This window comes from Hemitrygon akajei, chromosome 2 (genome assembly GCF_048418815.1).
Source record: "Hemitrygon akajei chromosome 2, sHemAka1.3, whole genome shotgun sequence".
In the NCBI taxonomy this organism is placed as follows: domain Eukaryota; kingdom Metazoa; phylum Chordata; class Chondrichthyes; order Myliobatiformes; family Dasyatidae; genus Hemitrygon; species Hemitrygon akajei.
The window spans coordinates 6,653,379-6,670,619 of NC_133125.1; the positions used below are offsets into that span (position 1 = coordinate 6,653,379).

General features: G+C 44.0%; 1 protein-coding gene across 1 annotated transcript in view; it reads right to left on the bottom strand.

The window, feature by feature from the left end:
- adgrv1 (adhesion G protein-coupled receptor V1) overlaps positions 1-17,241 on the bottom strand; it is a 528,099-nt gene that overhangs the window by 287,282 nt on the left and 223,576 nt on the right. Inside the window, exons 45-49 of the mRNA XM_073066702.1 lie at positions 14,696-14,820; positions 9,839-10,020; positions 9,372-9,518; positions 5,003-5,113; positions 1,985-2,225 (exon numbers count right to left, since the gene is read on the bottom strand). Coding sequence (XP_072922803.1) covers positions 1,985-2,225; positions 5,003-5,113; positions 9,372-9,518; positions 9,839-10,020; positions 14,696-14,820 — 806 coding nt within the window. The remainder of the gene's footprint in view (positions 1-1,984; positions 2,226-5,002; positions 5,114-9,371; positions 9,519-9,838; positions 10,021-14,695; positions 14,821-17,241) is intronic.

The following is a 17,241-nucleotide window of genomic DNA, read 5'->3' on the forward strand; positions in this document are numbered from 1 at the left end:
TCTGTGTGAAAAACTCACCTCTGACATCCCCCTTGTAACTACTTCCAAACACCTTAAAACTATGCACCTATGTGTTAGCCATTTCAGCCCTGGGAAAAGCCTCTGGCTACCCACATGATCAATGGCTCTCATCATGTTATACAGCTCTATCAGGTCACCTCTCATTCTCTGCTGCTCCAAGGAGAAAAGGCCAAATTCACTCAACCTATTCTCATAAGACATGCTCCCCAATCCAGGCAACATCCCTGTATCCATGAATGGACAATGAACCCACGTACACTACTTCTTTCATTTTCTCTATTTTTGTACTATTTATTTAATTTTATTTTATGAATACATATATTTCTTATTGTGATTTATGGTTCGTTTATTATTATGTATTGCAGTGTACTGCTGGTGAAAAATTACAAACTTCATGACATTTGCCAGTGATATTAAACCTGATTCTGATTCTGTTTCTGAATACTGGATAACAAAATGCTACATTGGGAGAGGAATTATTACTAGCAGGTAATTCCTTGGAAACAATGTGTGCATTGAATAGGAAGGTCAGATATGTTCGAAGATTTAAACCCTAGCCAGACAGATTTATCACAAATCCAGATCGAAGCTTGTGGAATGTGCTGATAAAGCCATGACTGGAGTCCTGTGTGCAATTCTGACACGATACTGCAGCAAGTACGTCTAGGAGAGATTGCAGTTGTTTACCCTGCAGAGAGTGCTCATGGTGGATATGCTCCAAAGGTGTGCATTTCTTAAAAATATTTAAATTAATTACCCAGTAGCCTGATTCTGACTCTGAGCTAATACAGGAGACAATCCTTCCATGATCTCAGTCTGAAGTTTTCAATGATCACCAATTCATACAAGCATTCAATTATTGTCCTCCCACATGTAGTTTCAATAAGAGCCCAAGACAAATGAGCAGAATTAGAGTATTCGGCCCATCGGATCTGTTCCACCATTCAATCAGACTCAGTGATTAGTAAACGAGCCTTAAGACATTAGTTGAATTTAAGTTATAGACCATAAGACATAGGAATAGAATTAGGCCATTTGGCCCATCAATTCTGCTCAGCCACAGCTAATTTATTTCCCCTCTCAACCCCATTTTCCCAACTTCTCCCTATAAACATTAACACCCTGGCTTTTCAAAAACCTATCAAACTCCGCTTTAAATATACCCAATGACTTGACCTCCATGGCTGCCTGTAGCAATACAGTCCACGAATTCACTACCCTCAAATGTAGAAATTCCTCCTCATTTCTTTTCTAAAGGTTCATCCCTCTATTCTGAGGCTGTGCTCTCTGGTCCTAGACCCTCCTACTATAGGATACATTCTCTCCACATGCACATGCATTCTATCCAGGTCTTTCAATTGGTTTCAATGAGATTTTCCTTTATTCTTCTAAACTCTAGTGAGTACAGGCCCAGTGCCATCAAACACTCCTCATACATTAACCCTTTAATTCCTGGAATAATTCTAATGAACTTCCTCTTGACCTTCTCCAATGCCAGCACATCCTTTCTTACATATGGAGACCAAAGCTGCTCACAGTACTGCAAAGGTAGGCTAACCAATGCCTTATAAAGACTCAGTATGACATCCTTGCTTTTATATTCTCATCTTCTTGAACTAAATAAACAGCTTATAACTTTATAAAACAAGTCCTACTTCCTGAAGACTGTTCATATTTTAATCCATAACTACGATATCCATAATTCCATAACACCAGGATAATCCCTAACACACATTCCCACAGCTTCAACAAACAGCAAAAGCACAGAACATTCTCAATGAATAACTATTCCACAAGAACTTTTGTGCTAATCAAATTCCATTTAAAAATATCCATCCGAAAATTAACATTATGAATAATAATGTTCAATTAACAAAGGGTTCCAATACAAAAGAATCAAAATTGGTAGGAAACTGATTATCTATTGAAAACAAGATGATCCAAGTAATTATGGTGGCATTACCAAAGGCAAGGTAGGTGTCACCCTCAGCTGTCACGCTACTGACGTGCGTCCCTCCATAGACAGATACGTTCTGGAGCTGGCCAAACTGATCGTCACTCCACTGAAAGAGGGCGGACGCTCGGTTGAACTGGGAAACAGCCAGGTATAGTAGATTTCCTTGTTTAAACAGAGCCAGGCCAGTAGCACTACGGGTCGGTAGGTTTTGATGAAAAATAAATGAATTCCCATTCCATCGATAGATCTGTGTGCATATTGATTGAAACAGATTATGTATTTCAGAATATAGAATAGTGAACATATTTTAGGTGCAACAGCCTGTTGAATTCATTCAGTGAAACATGAAGAAATTGTGGAATGAGATTGTTTTATTTCACTGGTAAGTCAACCTGAATGGAACAGAGGTATAAATTTGATTTTACTGTATTTCACTTTGTTCTCAGACATAAAAATACAGAAGAGCACAGAAATATAGCAGTTGAGAGTAATTTTTATTTTTATTTTAGAGATACAGTATAGAACAGGCCCTTCTGGCCCAATGAACTGCTGGATCCGGTTCATACCCAATCCATCAATAAGCTGATGGGTAAACTGTCCAGGTTGGGGTCTGAACACTTCTCTCTGTAAATGGATCCTGGACTTCTTGACAAAAAGGCCACATTCAGTCGCTGGTCTCAGAAACAGCTTCTTCTCCCAGGCCATAACATTACTGAACTCCCTGCCACCTCCCAGGTCTCACCCAGGCATGAAGCACCAGTAGAGTTCTACTCTTTACCGACTCTAGCTCCATCACACTGAGTACCGACACTCCCCAGGGTTACGTTCTCAACCCACTGCTGTTCACGCTGCTGACACACGGCTGCATTGCTAAATCCAGTTCAAACTGAATCATCAAACTCGCTGATGATACAACAGTGGTTGGCCTCATCAACACTGACGATGACATGGTGCGCAGAGAGGAGTTAAAGCAGCTGGTAGAAAAGTGCGAGCACAAGAGCAAGAGTCTCAATGTGGACAAGACCAAAGAGACGTCTGTGGACTTTGAGAAGTTGCATGCTGATCACTCCTCACTGCACAAGTGCGGAACCTTCATGGGGAGAGCTCGGTGCACCAACTTTCAGGGAGTGCACGTGACAGATGATCTCCACTCGTCCCTCAATACCACCTCTTTGGTCACTTGCTGACGAGATTGAGATGAGTGAAGCTCCACATTTCCCCATTTTAACCAATTTTTACAGCAGCACCATCTACTACATCACTGTCTGGGTTGGGAATTACAAGGCATCTGGCCGCAAGTCCCTACTAAGGATTGTGATGACTGTTGCACAAAGGAGGCATGGCAACACCTCCACTTAGGACGTTTGTCTAAATTCCGCACATCACCAAAAACTTTGACAAATGTCTATAGCTGCACAATGGAGAGAATCCCATCACGGCCTGGAATGGAAGCACCAATGTCCAGGAATGGAAAAGGCTACAGAAAGTGGTGAGCACAGCCCAGTCCATCACAAGCAAAGCCTTCCCCATCACTGAGCACATTTACAAGGAATGCTGCCTCAAGAAAGTCGCACCCATCATCAAAGACCCTCACCATTCAGGTTATGCACTCTTCTCACTACCACCATCAGGCAGAAGGTACAGAAGCCTTAGGTTCCACACCACCAGGTTCAGGAACAGTTGTTACCCTTTAACCATCAGGCTCCTGAATCAGCATAGTGATCATCCAGTGATCCTGGATCACTCATCTTACTCTGAACCGATTCCACAACCTACAGACTCACTTTCAAGGACTCTTTACATCTCGTATTCTCAGGTCTTTTTGCACAATTTGTCTTCCTTTGCACATCAATTGTTTGTCAATCTTTGTTTATGTATAGTTTTTTTTGAAAAAATTCTTTATTTTTCTGTAAATGGTTGCAAGAAAACGAATCTCAAAGGTATATAGTAACACCTGCACACTTTGATAATAAATTTACTTTGAACTTTGATGTGGCTGCACTGAATGACCACTGACTTCCACGAATGCAGCGTTAACTACACCATAAAACTTGTAGTCCCAGACAATAGCCAGCCCAACAGACTTCTATAAATAACCATTCCAGATGGAACACTGGGTTGCAGAGGGTTGTAAACTCAGCCAGCTACATCCTGGGTGCAACCCTCCCCACCACCTGAGCACATCTTTAAGAGGCGGTGCCTCAAGAAGGTGGTATCCATCATGAAAGACTGTCACCACCAGGGCATGTTCCCTTTGCATTGCTACCATCAGGGAGGAGGTGCAGGAGCCTGAAGACCCACTTCAACATTTTAGGAGCAGCTTCTTCTCCTTGGCCACCACATTTCTGAATGACCCAGAACACAACCTCACAATTCCTTTTTTGCACCATTTCTTTGTCTTGCTGTCTATCTACTTACTGCAACTTCAAGATTGCCCAATGCCATTGCCAATACACATGTCTAAAGGAGAATCACATACTATTTCACAATTATACTAACATAAATTACAAAATTATAATAGCATAATTGTAAAATTTTAACAACAATTTTAAAATTATATTGACATTATACAAAATTCTATCTGCACGGCAACAAAGGCTATATGCACAGGATCGTTTCAGTTACTGCGTGGCTGCACACCCCTGCAGCACAGAGGGAACAGTGGTGGTGAATGTCAGTTTGATTTCAATAGTTAAGGGAAGTTTGGGTAAGTACATGGATGGGAGGGGTATGGAGGGTTATGGTCCGGGTGCAGGATGATGGGACTAGGCAGAGTAATGGTTTGGCATGGACTGGATGGGCTGAAGGGCCTGTTTCTGGCCTGTAGTGTTCTATGACTCCAAGACATTCTGGTACAATAGGCATAATGAAGGTGAAAATTTGATTAATTCAATACTATTTACTAGTATTGAATTAACTATCTCAGAAAGATAGGAGTTCCAGTTAATTATTGTTTTTTAACTTTACAAATAATATGTTGAAATTAGCATCACAATTTCAAATTAGTGTAACCTCAAAATTAACCTTTGAGTTACTGTCAAGAGCATCCTTTTGACTGCTGATGATCAAGTAATCTTCGTTTTCCTGTGTAAAGTGTTTTACATCACTGCTCTCTGGGACAATCAAAGATTGAACCTGTGGAGAAAAATTAAAAGCCAAGACAGGGATCATACATTAAAATTCTAATAAAAAAAGCTTATATCTATTTGATTTAACGTTTGAAAACTTCACATCACCAGAATAATCACATGTATATTAATAACATACATTACTAATTGTGAGGATACAAGCCAGTATTTTGGGAAGAAACACAAAACAATTGGGAAAACTGTTGTGTATTTAATATTTCAGTAATGTAGTTCAATAGGTCAAGTTTAATTGTCATTCAACCATACATGAATGCAGCCAAATGAAACAACATTACTCTGAAGTCGAGGTGCAAAACACAGTACCAACAATCGTACTCAGCACAAGGCACATATAGCACATACTGTAGAAGACAGCATCTGAGTAAGCATTCATTATCTGATTAAATAATTCATTATGGGTTATTTGCAGAAATATGTGAACTGTATACGTCATGATATTACCATGTGATATGTGTGCGTCTCGCTAAAGTAATGAACAAAGACCCGTTCTTTTCAGTTCTCATCTTTTTCTTGCAATTCGTTTTTCATGTGTTGGACTTACAAAACTAACAAAAATAAAATCTCATTTTATGACCTTAGAAATTATTAAGTCTATCATTTGTCGGTAAAAACTCAAAGGTTCAACCCAGATAGACCTGACGAGGATCTATGTCTTTGTGGCACTGTAGTGCAGTAGTTAGTGTAAAATTTTTTAGCCTCTGCTGTCTGTAAGGAGTTTGTACATTCTCCCTGTGATTGTGTGGGTTTCCTCCCATATTCTAAAGACAGATGAGTTAGGGTAATGAGTTGTGGGCATGTTATGTTGGCACCAGAAGTGTGGCAACACTTGTAGGCTGCCCAGCACAATCCTCACTGATCTAATCTGATTAGATTATATATTAGGTATTCCAAGATGGTGGCGCGATGCAGCTTGCAGCGGCCACTCAGGAGCTGATTATCTGTTATTTATGAAGTGGGGTGCCGTGCACAATCATAATCAATGAAAATGGATGTGGGAGCACGAAGGAATATTGGGAAATCTCCAGATAGATAGATAGATACTTTATTCATCCCCATGGGGAAATTCAACCTTTTTTTCCAATGTCCCATACAGACCTTCTTCATTGCTGCTGCTGCTGTGAGGTCCGGGACTCTGCTGGGAAGAACAGGCCCCCAGTCCTCGGGGTCACGTTGCCGATGGCCGTTGGCGGGGCCGTCTTAATACGCTCGGCAGAGGATGGTGCTCGGAGAAGCTGTGCCGGAGGGGATGGTCGGCGGCTCGGAGGGTCGACGGACTCGGAGTCCTTTCGACGGACTCAGGTCGCTTTTGGTGTGTGCTGTGTCTGCGAGGCTGAGTCAGGCAGCGCCATGGAAGTCCATAGCGGGGGTATTCCCTTCTGCCGCCGGCATGGGATGGTGAGTCTGTCGGGACCCTGGTGACTTGTGGAAACTGTGTGGTGATTTCTTTTGAACTTATAGTCCTTTAACATCTTTGGACTATTTTTACTGTGCCCATGGTCTGTTTTTTTATCAATTATGCTATTGTTTGCACTGTTGTAACTATGTGGTTTTGTGCAGGTCTTGTAGCTTTAGTTTTTGGTCATGTTTGTCTGGTGGATTTGGAGCTCCTTTCCGGGAAACGCGCTAAGATAGTAGCGCGATATTAATACGCAGCAGACTCTCCGGACTCTGGATTGGGGATTGCCAAACGTTATGTGGATTTTCTAGTGTATTCTGTTTTGTCAAATGCTTTTGTGTTATCATTCTGGAGGAACGTTGTCTCATTTTTTAACTGCATTGCATTTGTGGTTTCTAAATGACAATAAACTGAATCTGAATCTGATGCATACGATGCATTTCACTGTATGTTTTAATTGTACAGGTGACAAATAAAACTAATCATAATCTTATTTTTTCTTTTAAGCACCTAAAACTTAAGAACAAGCATAAATGCATAAACCTAAAGCTTATTCATTTTAAATCAGCCACAAGCCAGAAAATGTATCTATACCTTTCTTCCTGGCACTCCACTGACTGGTTTATCCAGCTTGGTATTAATGCAATTGATGCTGGTTCATCTACTAGTTGTATTCTTTCTTTAAAGTATTAAACCTCTGATGTATCCTCCACTTCTCTTCATGCAAGAAATATTATATTTTTCACAGATATCATCCTCACTCGATTTCAGCAAATGTGATAAGAGTTAGGAAAGTTTTTTTTTTAAACAACACACAAAAAGCTGGAGGAACTCAGCAGGCCAGGCAGCATCAATGGAAAAGAGTAAATGTTGGCGCTTCGGGCTGAAACCTTTCATTGGGACTGGAAAGAAAATGTTCTCCTCTTCAAAAACCTTCAAAACTATTCAAAAACTCTCCTTTAACACATGTTAAAATTCTGGATATAATCCAATCCATGAAGGGGTAAAGTCATCCCCACCACTGAGCACATCCATAAGGAGCAGTGTCACAGGAAAGCAGCATTCATTATCAGGGACCCCCCATCACCCAGGACGTGCTCTCCTCTCACTGTTGCCATCAGGTAGAAGGTACAGGAGCCTCAGGACTCACACCACCAGATTCAGGAACAGTTATTACCCCTCAACCATCAGGCTCTTGAGCTGATAACTTCACTCATTCCAACACTGAACTGTTCCCACAACCTATGGACTCACATTCAAGGACACTCCATCTCATGTTCTTGATATTTATTGCTTATTTATTTATCATTATTTTGCTCTTTGTGTGTTTGCACAGTTTGGTGTCTTTTGCACATAGGTTGCTTGTACTTCTCCCTCTCTCCTCACCTTCTTCTTCTTCTGTTTTTTTGCCCCCTTCCCATAACAGTTAGCATGATGCCATTATAGCAGAGAGTGCAATTCCGACATCATCTGTAAGGAATCTGTACATCCTCCCAGTGGAGTGTTGGGGTAATCTATTGCATCCGGCGCTCCCGGTGCGGCCTCCTCTACATCGGCGAGACCCGACGCAGATTGGGGGACCGCTTCGTTGAGCACCTCCACTCCGTCTGCCACAACAGATAGGATCTCCCGGTTGCCACCCACTTCAACTCTGCTTCACATTCCCATTCGGATATGTCCATACATGGCCTCCTCTACTGCCATGATGAGGCCAAACTCAGGTTGGAGGAGCAACACCTCATGTACTGTCTGGGTAGTCTCCAGCCCCTTGGTATGAACATTGAATTCTCCAACTTCCGGTAATTCCCTCCCTCTCCCTTCCCCCATCCCACTTTCACTCTGTCTCCTCTTCTAGCTGCCTATCACCTCTCTCATGATTCTGCCTTCTTCTACTACCCACAGTGCTTTCCCCTTAGATTCCTTCTTCACCTCTCCTGCATATCCCCTCCCCCACCCCTTGATCTTTACTCTGATTGGTTTTTCACCCGGCACATTCCACCCTCCCCCCACCTTCTTTATAGGGCCCCTGCCCCCTCCTTCTTCAGTCCCGACGAAGGGTCTTGGCCCGAAATGTTGACTGCTCGTTCAGCGGATGCTGCCCGACCTGCTGAGTTCCTCCAGCGTGTTTGTACGTGTTGCATTGTGCTCGACTGCAGACTCCTGTAACTTTCATGGATTCAGGGACTCGGACTATATATTTTTTTTATGTGACTGTATTTTACTGGTATCCTATATGTTTACTCCCACATGCTATATGTGCCTTGTGCTCGGCATGACTGTTGGTTCTGTGCTTTGCACCTTGACCCCAGAGGATCACTGTTTCTTGGCTGTATTCATGGGGATTCACGTATGGTTGAATGACAAGTAACCTTAAACTTGATTTCAACATTAATCTGATGAGGTATGAAATACATGATAAATTAATCATAGTTCCTCAGATCTTTCCCTTGTCACAGATTCTGTTCTTTCAAAAACAACTCTTGCTGCAACACATTCTAAGTGAAGAGGTTTACCCTTCAACCATCAGGCTCCAGAAACCTCACTCACCTCAACTTCGAACCGATTCCACAACCTACAGACTCACTTTCAAGGACACTACTGTAACTACTCATGTTCTCAGTATTATTTATTCATACTTTTTTTGTATTTGCACAACTTGTCATCTTCTGTTTGTCTGTCTTTGTCTGTAGTTTATTTTACTGATTCCATTTCTTTGTATCTACTGTGGATGCCCACAAGTTAGTGAATCTCAGTATAGTACATGATGACGTACACGTACTTAAATTATACATTTACTTTCAGCTTTCAATTTAATAACTAAAAACAGGAAGCTATATATAACTCATACCAATGTTAATTCGGTTTGCAATGTAAAGCTGTAAATGCTGTTATTGGATGCTTTCACTCCTGTTATTCCACTGTGAGTTATGATTATATAAGACACATCACTTTTGACAAAGGTCGTGCATCCTGTGGGATTCTGAGCTTCGATGTTCTGTAAGAAAATTACATTATTAATTTCTGTTACTGCGCCGAAACTGAAAAAAAATTTTAAAATTAAAAATTTAGGGACTTGTAAGAGACATCTAGGAAGGCACATGAATGTGGGGGAAATGGAAGGATATGGACATTGTGTAGGCAGAGGGGAGTAGTTCAGTTAGCCATTTGATAACTAATTCAATTGGATCAGTACAACATTGTGGGCTGAAGGGCCTGTTCCTGTGCTGTACTGTTCTATGTTCTATTTTCTAGTTCAGTTTTCAAAAAAAGTCAATTCCAGACAAGCAATTCAAGGGCATTTTGAATTTTTGTTACCTGCACTGAGACAAATACACCCCGCCATTGGTACAGGGTCGATACTGCACCTAACTTCCAATCACTCCCATTTATTCGAAGAAAAATTCCAAACAGACTGTTGTTAAATGTCAGGAAGCACCACCTTGAGCCAAGTACTTCGGGGAAATTCTGTACTGTGGACAACACCAGAATATCTCCCCCTGAAAAGATAAGAACATTGTGGATATTAATTAAACGTTTTTCACAATTCATCAGAACTATCATTTTATTTATTTACTTAGAGATACAGCACTGAACAGGCCCTTCCAGCCTCACCGTCCAGCAACTCACTAATTTAACCCTCGCCTAATCACGGACAATTTACAATGATAAATTAACCTACCAACCAGTACGTCTTTGGATTGTGGGAGGAAACCAGAGCACCCAGAAGAATCTCACACGGTCATGGGGAGAACGTACAACCCCTTACAGACATCACCAGAATTGAACTCCAAACTCTGTCGCCCTGGGCTGTAATAGTGACGCGCTAACTGTTATGCTACCATGGCATTTATGAGAAGTTTGGATAAGTACATGGATGGGAGGGGTATGGAGGACTATGGTCCACATATGGGTCAATGGAACAAAGCAGAATAACAGCTTGGCATGGACTAGATGGGCTGAACAGCCTGTTTCTGTGCTGTAGTGCTCTATGACTTTGTATAATGTTGCATCAAAAGTTTTAATAATTTACTTGTCATTGACAAATTACATCTTACACAAAGAAACATTTTGCTTTGGATCTGTATAACTGCAGAACTGTGAAGGCCAATGAATTTAGTAACTTTTACAGCTCACTCCTCAGAATAGTTTAGATTATTCCTCTACACATCCCCTCCCTTAATTGCACAATTCTCCAGGAACTGGGCCCTGAGAGTCTCCGCAGACGTCACCACCATGACCATTGTTTCATGCTGCTTGTACCCCACCCCCACCCCCAGCTCTCAGGTTAACCTCTGATATCATTGAACCATTGGATGATGTGCAGTCCATGAAAAGGTATGAGTAATTGTCTTGGATATTTGTAATGTGATCACAAAGCCCTATTGGACATCGGCAACGTAGAACACTGTGAGTCAGGTTCACCAGTTCCTCGGTGAGGCCGATGGCAGGAAAGCTGCATTGCTTTGGTTGTGGTGAGGTCTGGGCCTAGGCCATGGGATTGCCTGTTGCTGTCATCCAAGGGAGGAGACGTTCAGACAGTATGGGGGAGGTCTCTGTGGGTGTACTGAAATCTACTCTGGGTTGGGGGCTGGCCCCACCCACTGATGTTGCCTTCCAGTGTTAGCTCACTGCTGCCCTCGGCTGTTTGCCTGGTGCTGCCCTCCAGTGTTTGGTCAGTGCTGCCCTCCGGTGTTTGGTCAGTGCTGCCCTCCAGTGTTTGCTTAGTGCTGCCCTCCGGTGTTTGGTCAGTGCTGCCCTCCGGTGTTTGGTCAGTGCTGCCCTCCGGTGTTTGCCTGGTGCTGCCCTCCACTGTTTTCTCAGTGATGCCCTCCGGTGTTTGGTCAGTGCTGCCCTCCGGTGTTTGGTCGGTGCTGCCCTCCGGTGTTTGGTCGGTGCTGCCCTCCGGTGTTTGCCCGGTGCTGCCCTCCGGTGTTTGGTCGGTGCTGCCCTCCGGTGTTTGGTCAGTGCTGCCCTCCGGTGTTTTCTCAGTGTTGCCCTCCGGTGTTTGGTCAGTGCTGCCCTCCGGTGTTTGGTCAGTGCTGCCCTCCGGTGTTTGGTCAGTGCTGCCCTCCGGTGTTTTCTCAGTGCTGCCCTCCGGTGTTTTCTCAGTGCTGCCCTCCACTGTTTTCTCGGTGCTGCCCTCCGGTGTTTGCCCGGTGCTGCCCTCCGGTGTTTGCCCGGTGCTGCCCTCCGGTGTTTGGTCAGTGCTGCCCTCCGGTGTTTGGTCAGTGCTGCCCTCCGGTATTTGGTCAGTGCTGCCCTCCACTGTTTTCTCAGTGCTGCCCTCCGGTGTTTGGTCAGTGCTGCCCTCCGGTGTTTGGTCAGTGCTGCCCTCCACTGTTTTCTCGGTGCTGCCCTCCGGTGTTTGCCCGGTGCTGCCCTCCGGTGTTTGCCCGGTGCTGCCCTCCGGTGTTTTCTCAGTGCTGCCCTCCGGTGTTTGCCCGGTGCTGCCCTCCGGTGTTTGCCCGGTGCTGCCCTCCGGTGTTTGCCCGGTGCTGCCCTCCGGTGTTTGGTCAGTGCTGCCCTCCGGTGTTTGCCCGGTGCTGCCCTCCGGTGTTTGCCCGGTGCTGCCCTCCGGTGTTTGCCCGGTGCTGCCCTCCGGTGTTTGCCCGGTGCTGCCCTCCGGTGTTTTCTCAGTGCTGCCCTCCGGTGTTTGGTCAGTGCTGCCCTCCGGTGTTTGGTCAGTGCTGCCCTCCGGTGTTTGGTCAGTGCTGCCCTCCGGTGTTTGGTCAGTTCTCCCTCCGGTGTTTGGTCAGTGCTGCCCTCCGGTGTTTTCTCAGTGCTGCCCTCCGGTGTTTGGTCAGTGCTGCCCTCCGGTGTTTGGTCAGTGCTGCCCTCCGGTGTTTTCTCAGTGCTGCCCTCCGGTGTTTTCTCAGTGCTGCCCTCTGGTGTTTGGTCAGTGCTGCCCTCCGGTGTTTGGTCAGTTCTCCCTCCGGTGTTTGGTCAGTGCTGCCCTCCGGTGTTTGGTCAGTGCTGCCCTCCGGTGTTTGGTCAGTGCTGCCCTCCGGTGTTTGCCCGGTGCTGCCCTCCACTGTTTTCTCAGTGCTGCCCTCTGGTGTTTGGTCAGTTCTCCCTCCGGTGTTTGGTCAGTGCTGCCCTCCAGTGTTTGGTCAGTTCTCCCTCCGGTGTTTGGTCAGTGATGCCCTCCAGTGTTTTCTCAGTGCTGCCCTCCAGTGTTTGGTCAGTTCTCCCTCCAGTGTTTGGTCAGTTCTCCCTCCAGTGTTTGGTCAGTGTTGCCCTCCGGTGTTTGGTCAGTTCTCCCTCCAGTGTTTGGTCAGTTCTCCCTCCAGTGTTTGGTCAGTGCTGCCCTCCGGTGTTTGGTCAGTTCTCCCTCCAGTGTTTGGTCAGTTCTCCCTCCAGTGTTTGGTCAGTTCTCCCTCCAGTGTTTGGTCAGTTCTCCCTCCAGTGTTTGGTCAGTGTTGCCCTCCGGTGTTTGGTCAGTTCTCCCTCCAGTGTTTGGTCAGTTCTCCCTCCAGTGTTTGGTCAGTGCTGCCCTCCGGTGTTTGGTCAGTTCTCCCTCCAGTGTTTGGTCAGTTCTCCCTCCAGTGTTTGGTCAGTGCTGCCCTCCGGTGTTTGGTCAGTTCTCCCTCCAGTGTTTGGTCAGTTCTCCCTCCAGTGTTTGGTCAGTGCTGCCCTCCGGTGTTTGGTCAGTTCTCCCTCCAGTGTTTGGTCAGTGCTGCCCTCCGGTGTTTGGTCAGTTCTCCCTCCGGTATTTGGTCAGTTCTCCCTCCGGTATTTGGTCAGTTCTCCCTCCGGTGTTTGCCTGGTGCTGTCCTCCACTGTTTTCTCAGTGATGCTCTCCGGTGTTTGGTCAGTGCTGCCCTCCGGTGCTTGGTCAGTGCTGCCCTCCAGTGCTTAGTCGGTGATGGCCTCCGCTGTTTGCCTGGGGCTGCCCAATGCCATCTAATCATGTCAAAGATTCAAAGGTTCATTTTATTATCAAAATATGAATGCAGATTACAACTCTGAAATTTTCCTTCTCCAGATAGCCATAAAATACAGAATAACCATAGAAGTAGTTGAAAGAAATGACATCAATCCCCACCCTAACAGATCAGGCATATGGAGAATCAGCAACAAGAACATCAAATCCCAAACCCCAGCTCACCAAGCTGCAACAAGAACATAGAACTGAAAGAGGACAATATACACTACAGTCCAATCCATAAATCTCAGAATTTCAGTAACATCTCCAAGAGCTTTGGGTAGAGAAACTGCTTGAACCAACAACCTCTCTGAAGGGCCTGTTTCTGTTCAGTACTTTTCTAGGACTCCATGACTCTAATTATATTTAAACACACGTAACTCTGCAGATGCTGGAAATCTTGAGTAACATACACAAAATGCTTGAAAAACACAGCAAGTCACTCAGCATCTAAAGAGGGGAAGTACATGCGACGTTTCTGAGCTTTTCTTGAGCTGTTAGCTTTGTTAAGGATGTCACGATATACATTGCTAGTTTCCTCTCAGAGTTCACAAAAGCAGAATAGTGAGGTAGTGTTTGAGGGTTCGTGGACAGTTCAGAAATCTGATGGTGAAGGAGAAGTTGCTGTTCCTAAAAGAGGGCAGCAACTCAGTATAGCAGTTAGAGTAACACTATTACAGTACCAGCAACACAGGTTCAATTCCAACCACTGCCTGTGAGAGTCTGCATGTTCTCCGCATGACCGTATGTCCTTCCTTCACGTGCGCCAGTTTTCTTCCAATTTCCAAAGATTAATTAGTCACATGGGTGTTATTGGGCAGCACAGGCTCATTGGGCCAGAAGGGCCTCTTACAGTGCTGTATCTCTAAATAATAAATATTTTTAAAAATAAGATAGTGCAAAAGACAAAAATGAAATAGTGTTCACGAGTTTATGGAATTTAAAGCTCCATCCTTCAATAACTAATTTTACACTATGAATTGAGGTCTCTAATATTACAAGGATGTGATTGGATTATATTACACATATTTTCTGTTCAGCTCCTTGGCTTGAGATTGTAAGACTTAGGACTGCTCTTGAGTAACTCACGCAAAATGCTGGAGGAACTCAGCAGACGAGGCAGCATCTATGGAGGGGAATAAACAGTTGACATTTTGGGCCAAGACCCTTCACCAGGACTTCATCAGAATTATGTTGAACCTTTTGCAACAGTTTTTCTACACATTATTTCTAAAAATGCAACTCACTTATTCCAAATGCTGTCCCAGATTGTGTCTCCCAGTCCACAGTCACTCTATTCTCTAAACCATTACTTCGAGAAATATTAAAATACAATGTTTTATTGTCTTCCTCCAGGGTCAGAGTGCGAGTCCTAAATAAAATAACAGGGATCATTAAGATGTTCCTGATGTTAGAATGTAAAACAATTCTAGTGCAAATCCATTCACAAACAAGAGAAAATCTGCAGAAGCTGGAAATCAAAACAACACACACACAAAATGCTGGAAACAGTGCAAATCCATATTGTGTTTAGAATTACTCTCATGGACCAAAATGGATGCCTCACGCAAACATTAGCTGCTGGGGGAATCACAATTAGACTCAGTCACCTGGAAATACATCAACCAGAGATTCTGATTCACAGAGCAGTCGTAGAGGGGGAGTCTAGGACACAATCTCAGAATAGAAGGATGTCCCATTAGAACAGAGAACAGGAAATTTTTTATCCATGAACCTCCACTTTAAATATACCCAATGACTTGGCCTCTACACCATCTGTGGAAATGAATTCCACAGATTCACCACCCTCTGGCTAAAGAAATTCCTCCTCATCTTTAGTCTAAATGGATATCCCTCTATTCTGAGGTTGTGCCCTCTGGTCCTAGACTCAAGCACTATAGGAAACATCTTCTCCACATCCACTCTATCTATTCGATAGGTTTTAATGAGTTTCCCTCTCATACTTCTAAACTCCAGTGAGTTCAGTCCCAGAGCTCCACATATGTTGCCCCTTTCATTCCCGGCATCATTTCCATGAGTCTCCTCACGACCCTCTCCAATGCCAGCATATTTTTCTTACATACAGTGCCTATAAAAAGCATTCGCCCCTCGCCCCATCTTGTATTCATCTCCTGACTTGTGCTTTTTGATAACCCCTTTGCAGAATTACTTGGGAGTATTCGTTTGTCTTCATGGTGTAGTTTTTGCCAGGATACTGACTCACCAGCGGTTGGACCTTCCAGATACAGGTGTATTTTTACTACAATCAGTTAAAACACCTTGACTGCACATGGTGATCTCCATTTAACTAATTATATAACTTCCAAAACTAACTGGCTGCACCAGTGATGATTAGTGTGTCATATTAAAGGGGTGAATACTCATGCAATTACTTATTTTGTGTTTTATACTGGAGATTAACTTAGATCACTTTGAGATGAAAGATCAGTGTTAAAGAAAGCCAAATTAAATCCACTGTGATTCAATGTTGTAAAACAATAAACATGAAAACTTCCAAGGTGGGTGAAGGGTGAATACTTTTTATTGGCATTGTAATGGGCAAAAACAATTCACAATAGTCCAAGTGCGGTCTGACTAATGTCTTATAAAGCCTCTGCGTTACATCCTTGCTTTTATATTGTAGTCATCCTGAAATGAATGTTAACATTGCATCTGACTTCCTTACCACCAACTCAACCTGCAAGTTTACCTTTAGGGAATTCTGCACAAGGACTCCCAAGTCTCCTTGCACCTCAGATTTTTGAGTTTTCTCCCTGTTTAGAAAATAGTCTACACTTTTAATCCTGCTACCAAAGTGCATGTCAATACAATTTCCTGAACTATATTCCATTTGCTACTTCTTTGCTCTTTCTCCCAATCTGTCGACATCCTCCTGTAGACTCCCTTCTTTCTCAACACTATCTGCCCCTCCATCTATCTTTGTATCATCTGCAAACTTGGCCACAAAGCCGCCAATTCCGTCACTCAAATCATTGACATATAATGCAAAAAGAAGTGGTCCCAACACCGACACCCATGGAACACCACTAGTCACCGGCAGCCAACCAGAAGAGGCTCCCTTTGTTCCCACTCTTTGCCTCTTCCCAGTCAGCCACTGCTCTATCCATGCTAGTGTCTTTCCTGTAATACTATGGGCTCATAACTTGTTACGCAGGCTCATGTGCAGCACCTTGTCAAAAGCCTTCTGAAATTCCAAATAACCAACAATCACTGACTCCCCTTTGTCTATCTTGCCTGTCATTTCCTCAAAGAATTCCAACAGATTTGTCAGGCAATATTTTCCCTTGAGGAAACCATGCTGACTATGGGCTATTTTATCATGTGCTGCCAAATACCTCAAAACCACATCCTTAACAGTCGACTCCACCATCTCCCCAACTACTGAAATCAGACTAACTGGCCTGTAGTTTCCTTTCTTCTGCCTCCCTCCCTCCTTAATGAGTGGAGTGACATTGCAATTTTCCAGTCCTCCAGAAACATTCCTGAATCTCTCTCCTTTATCTATGTCTCTCAATATCATATAAACCTTAACAGATCTCCGTTCAGCCTCCACCACTCCAAAGAAAACAACTTTAAGTTTGTCCAGCCTCTTAATATAGCACATGCCCTCTATCCAGGCAACCTTTTCTGCCCCCTCTCCAAAGCCTCAACGTTCTTCCTACAGTGGTGTGATCAGAACTATATACAATACTCCAGATGTGGCCTAGCTAGAGGTTTATAAGTAATACACACAAAATGCTCTGCAGGCCAGGCAGCGTCTATGGAAACAATA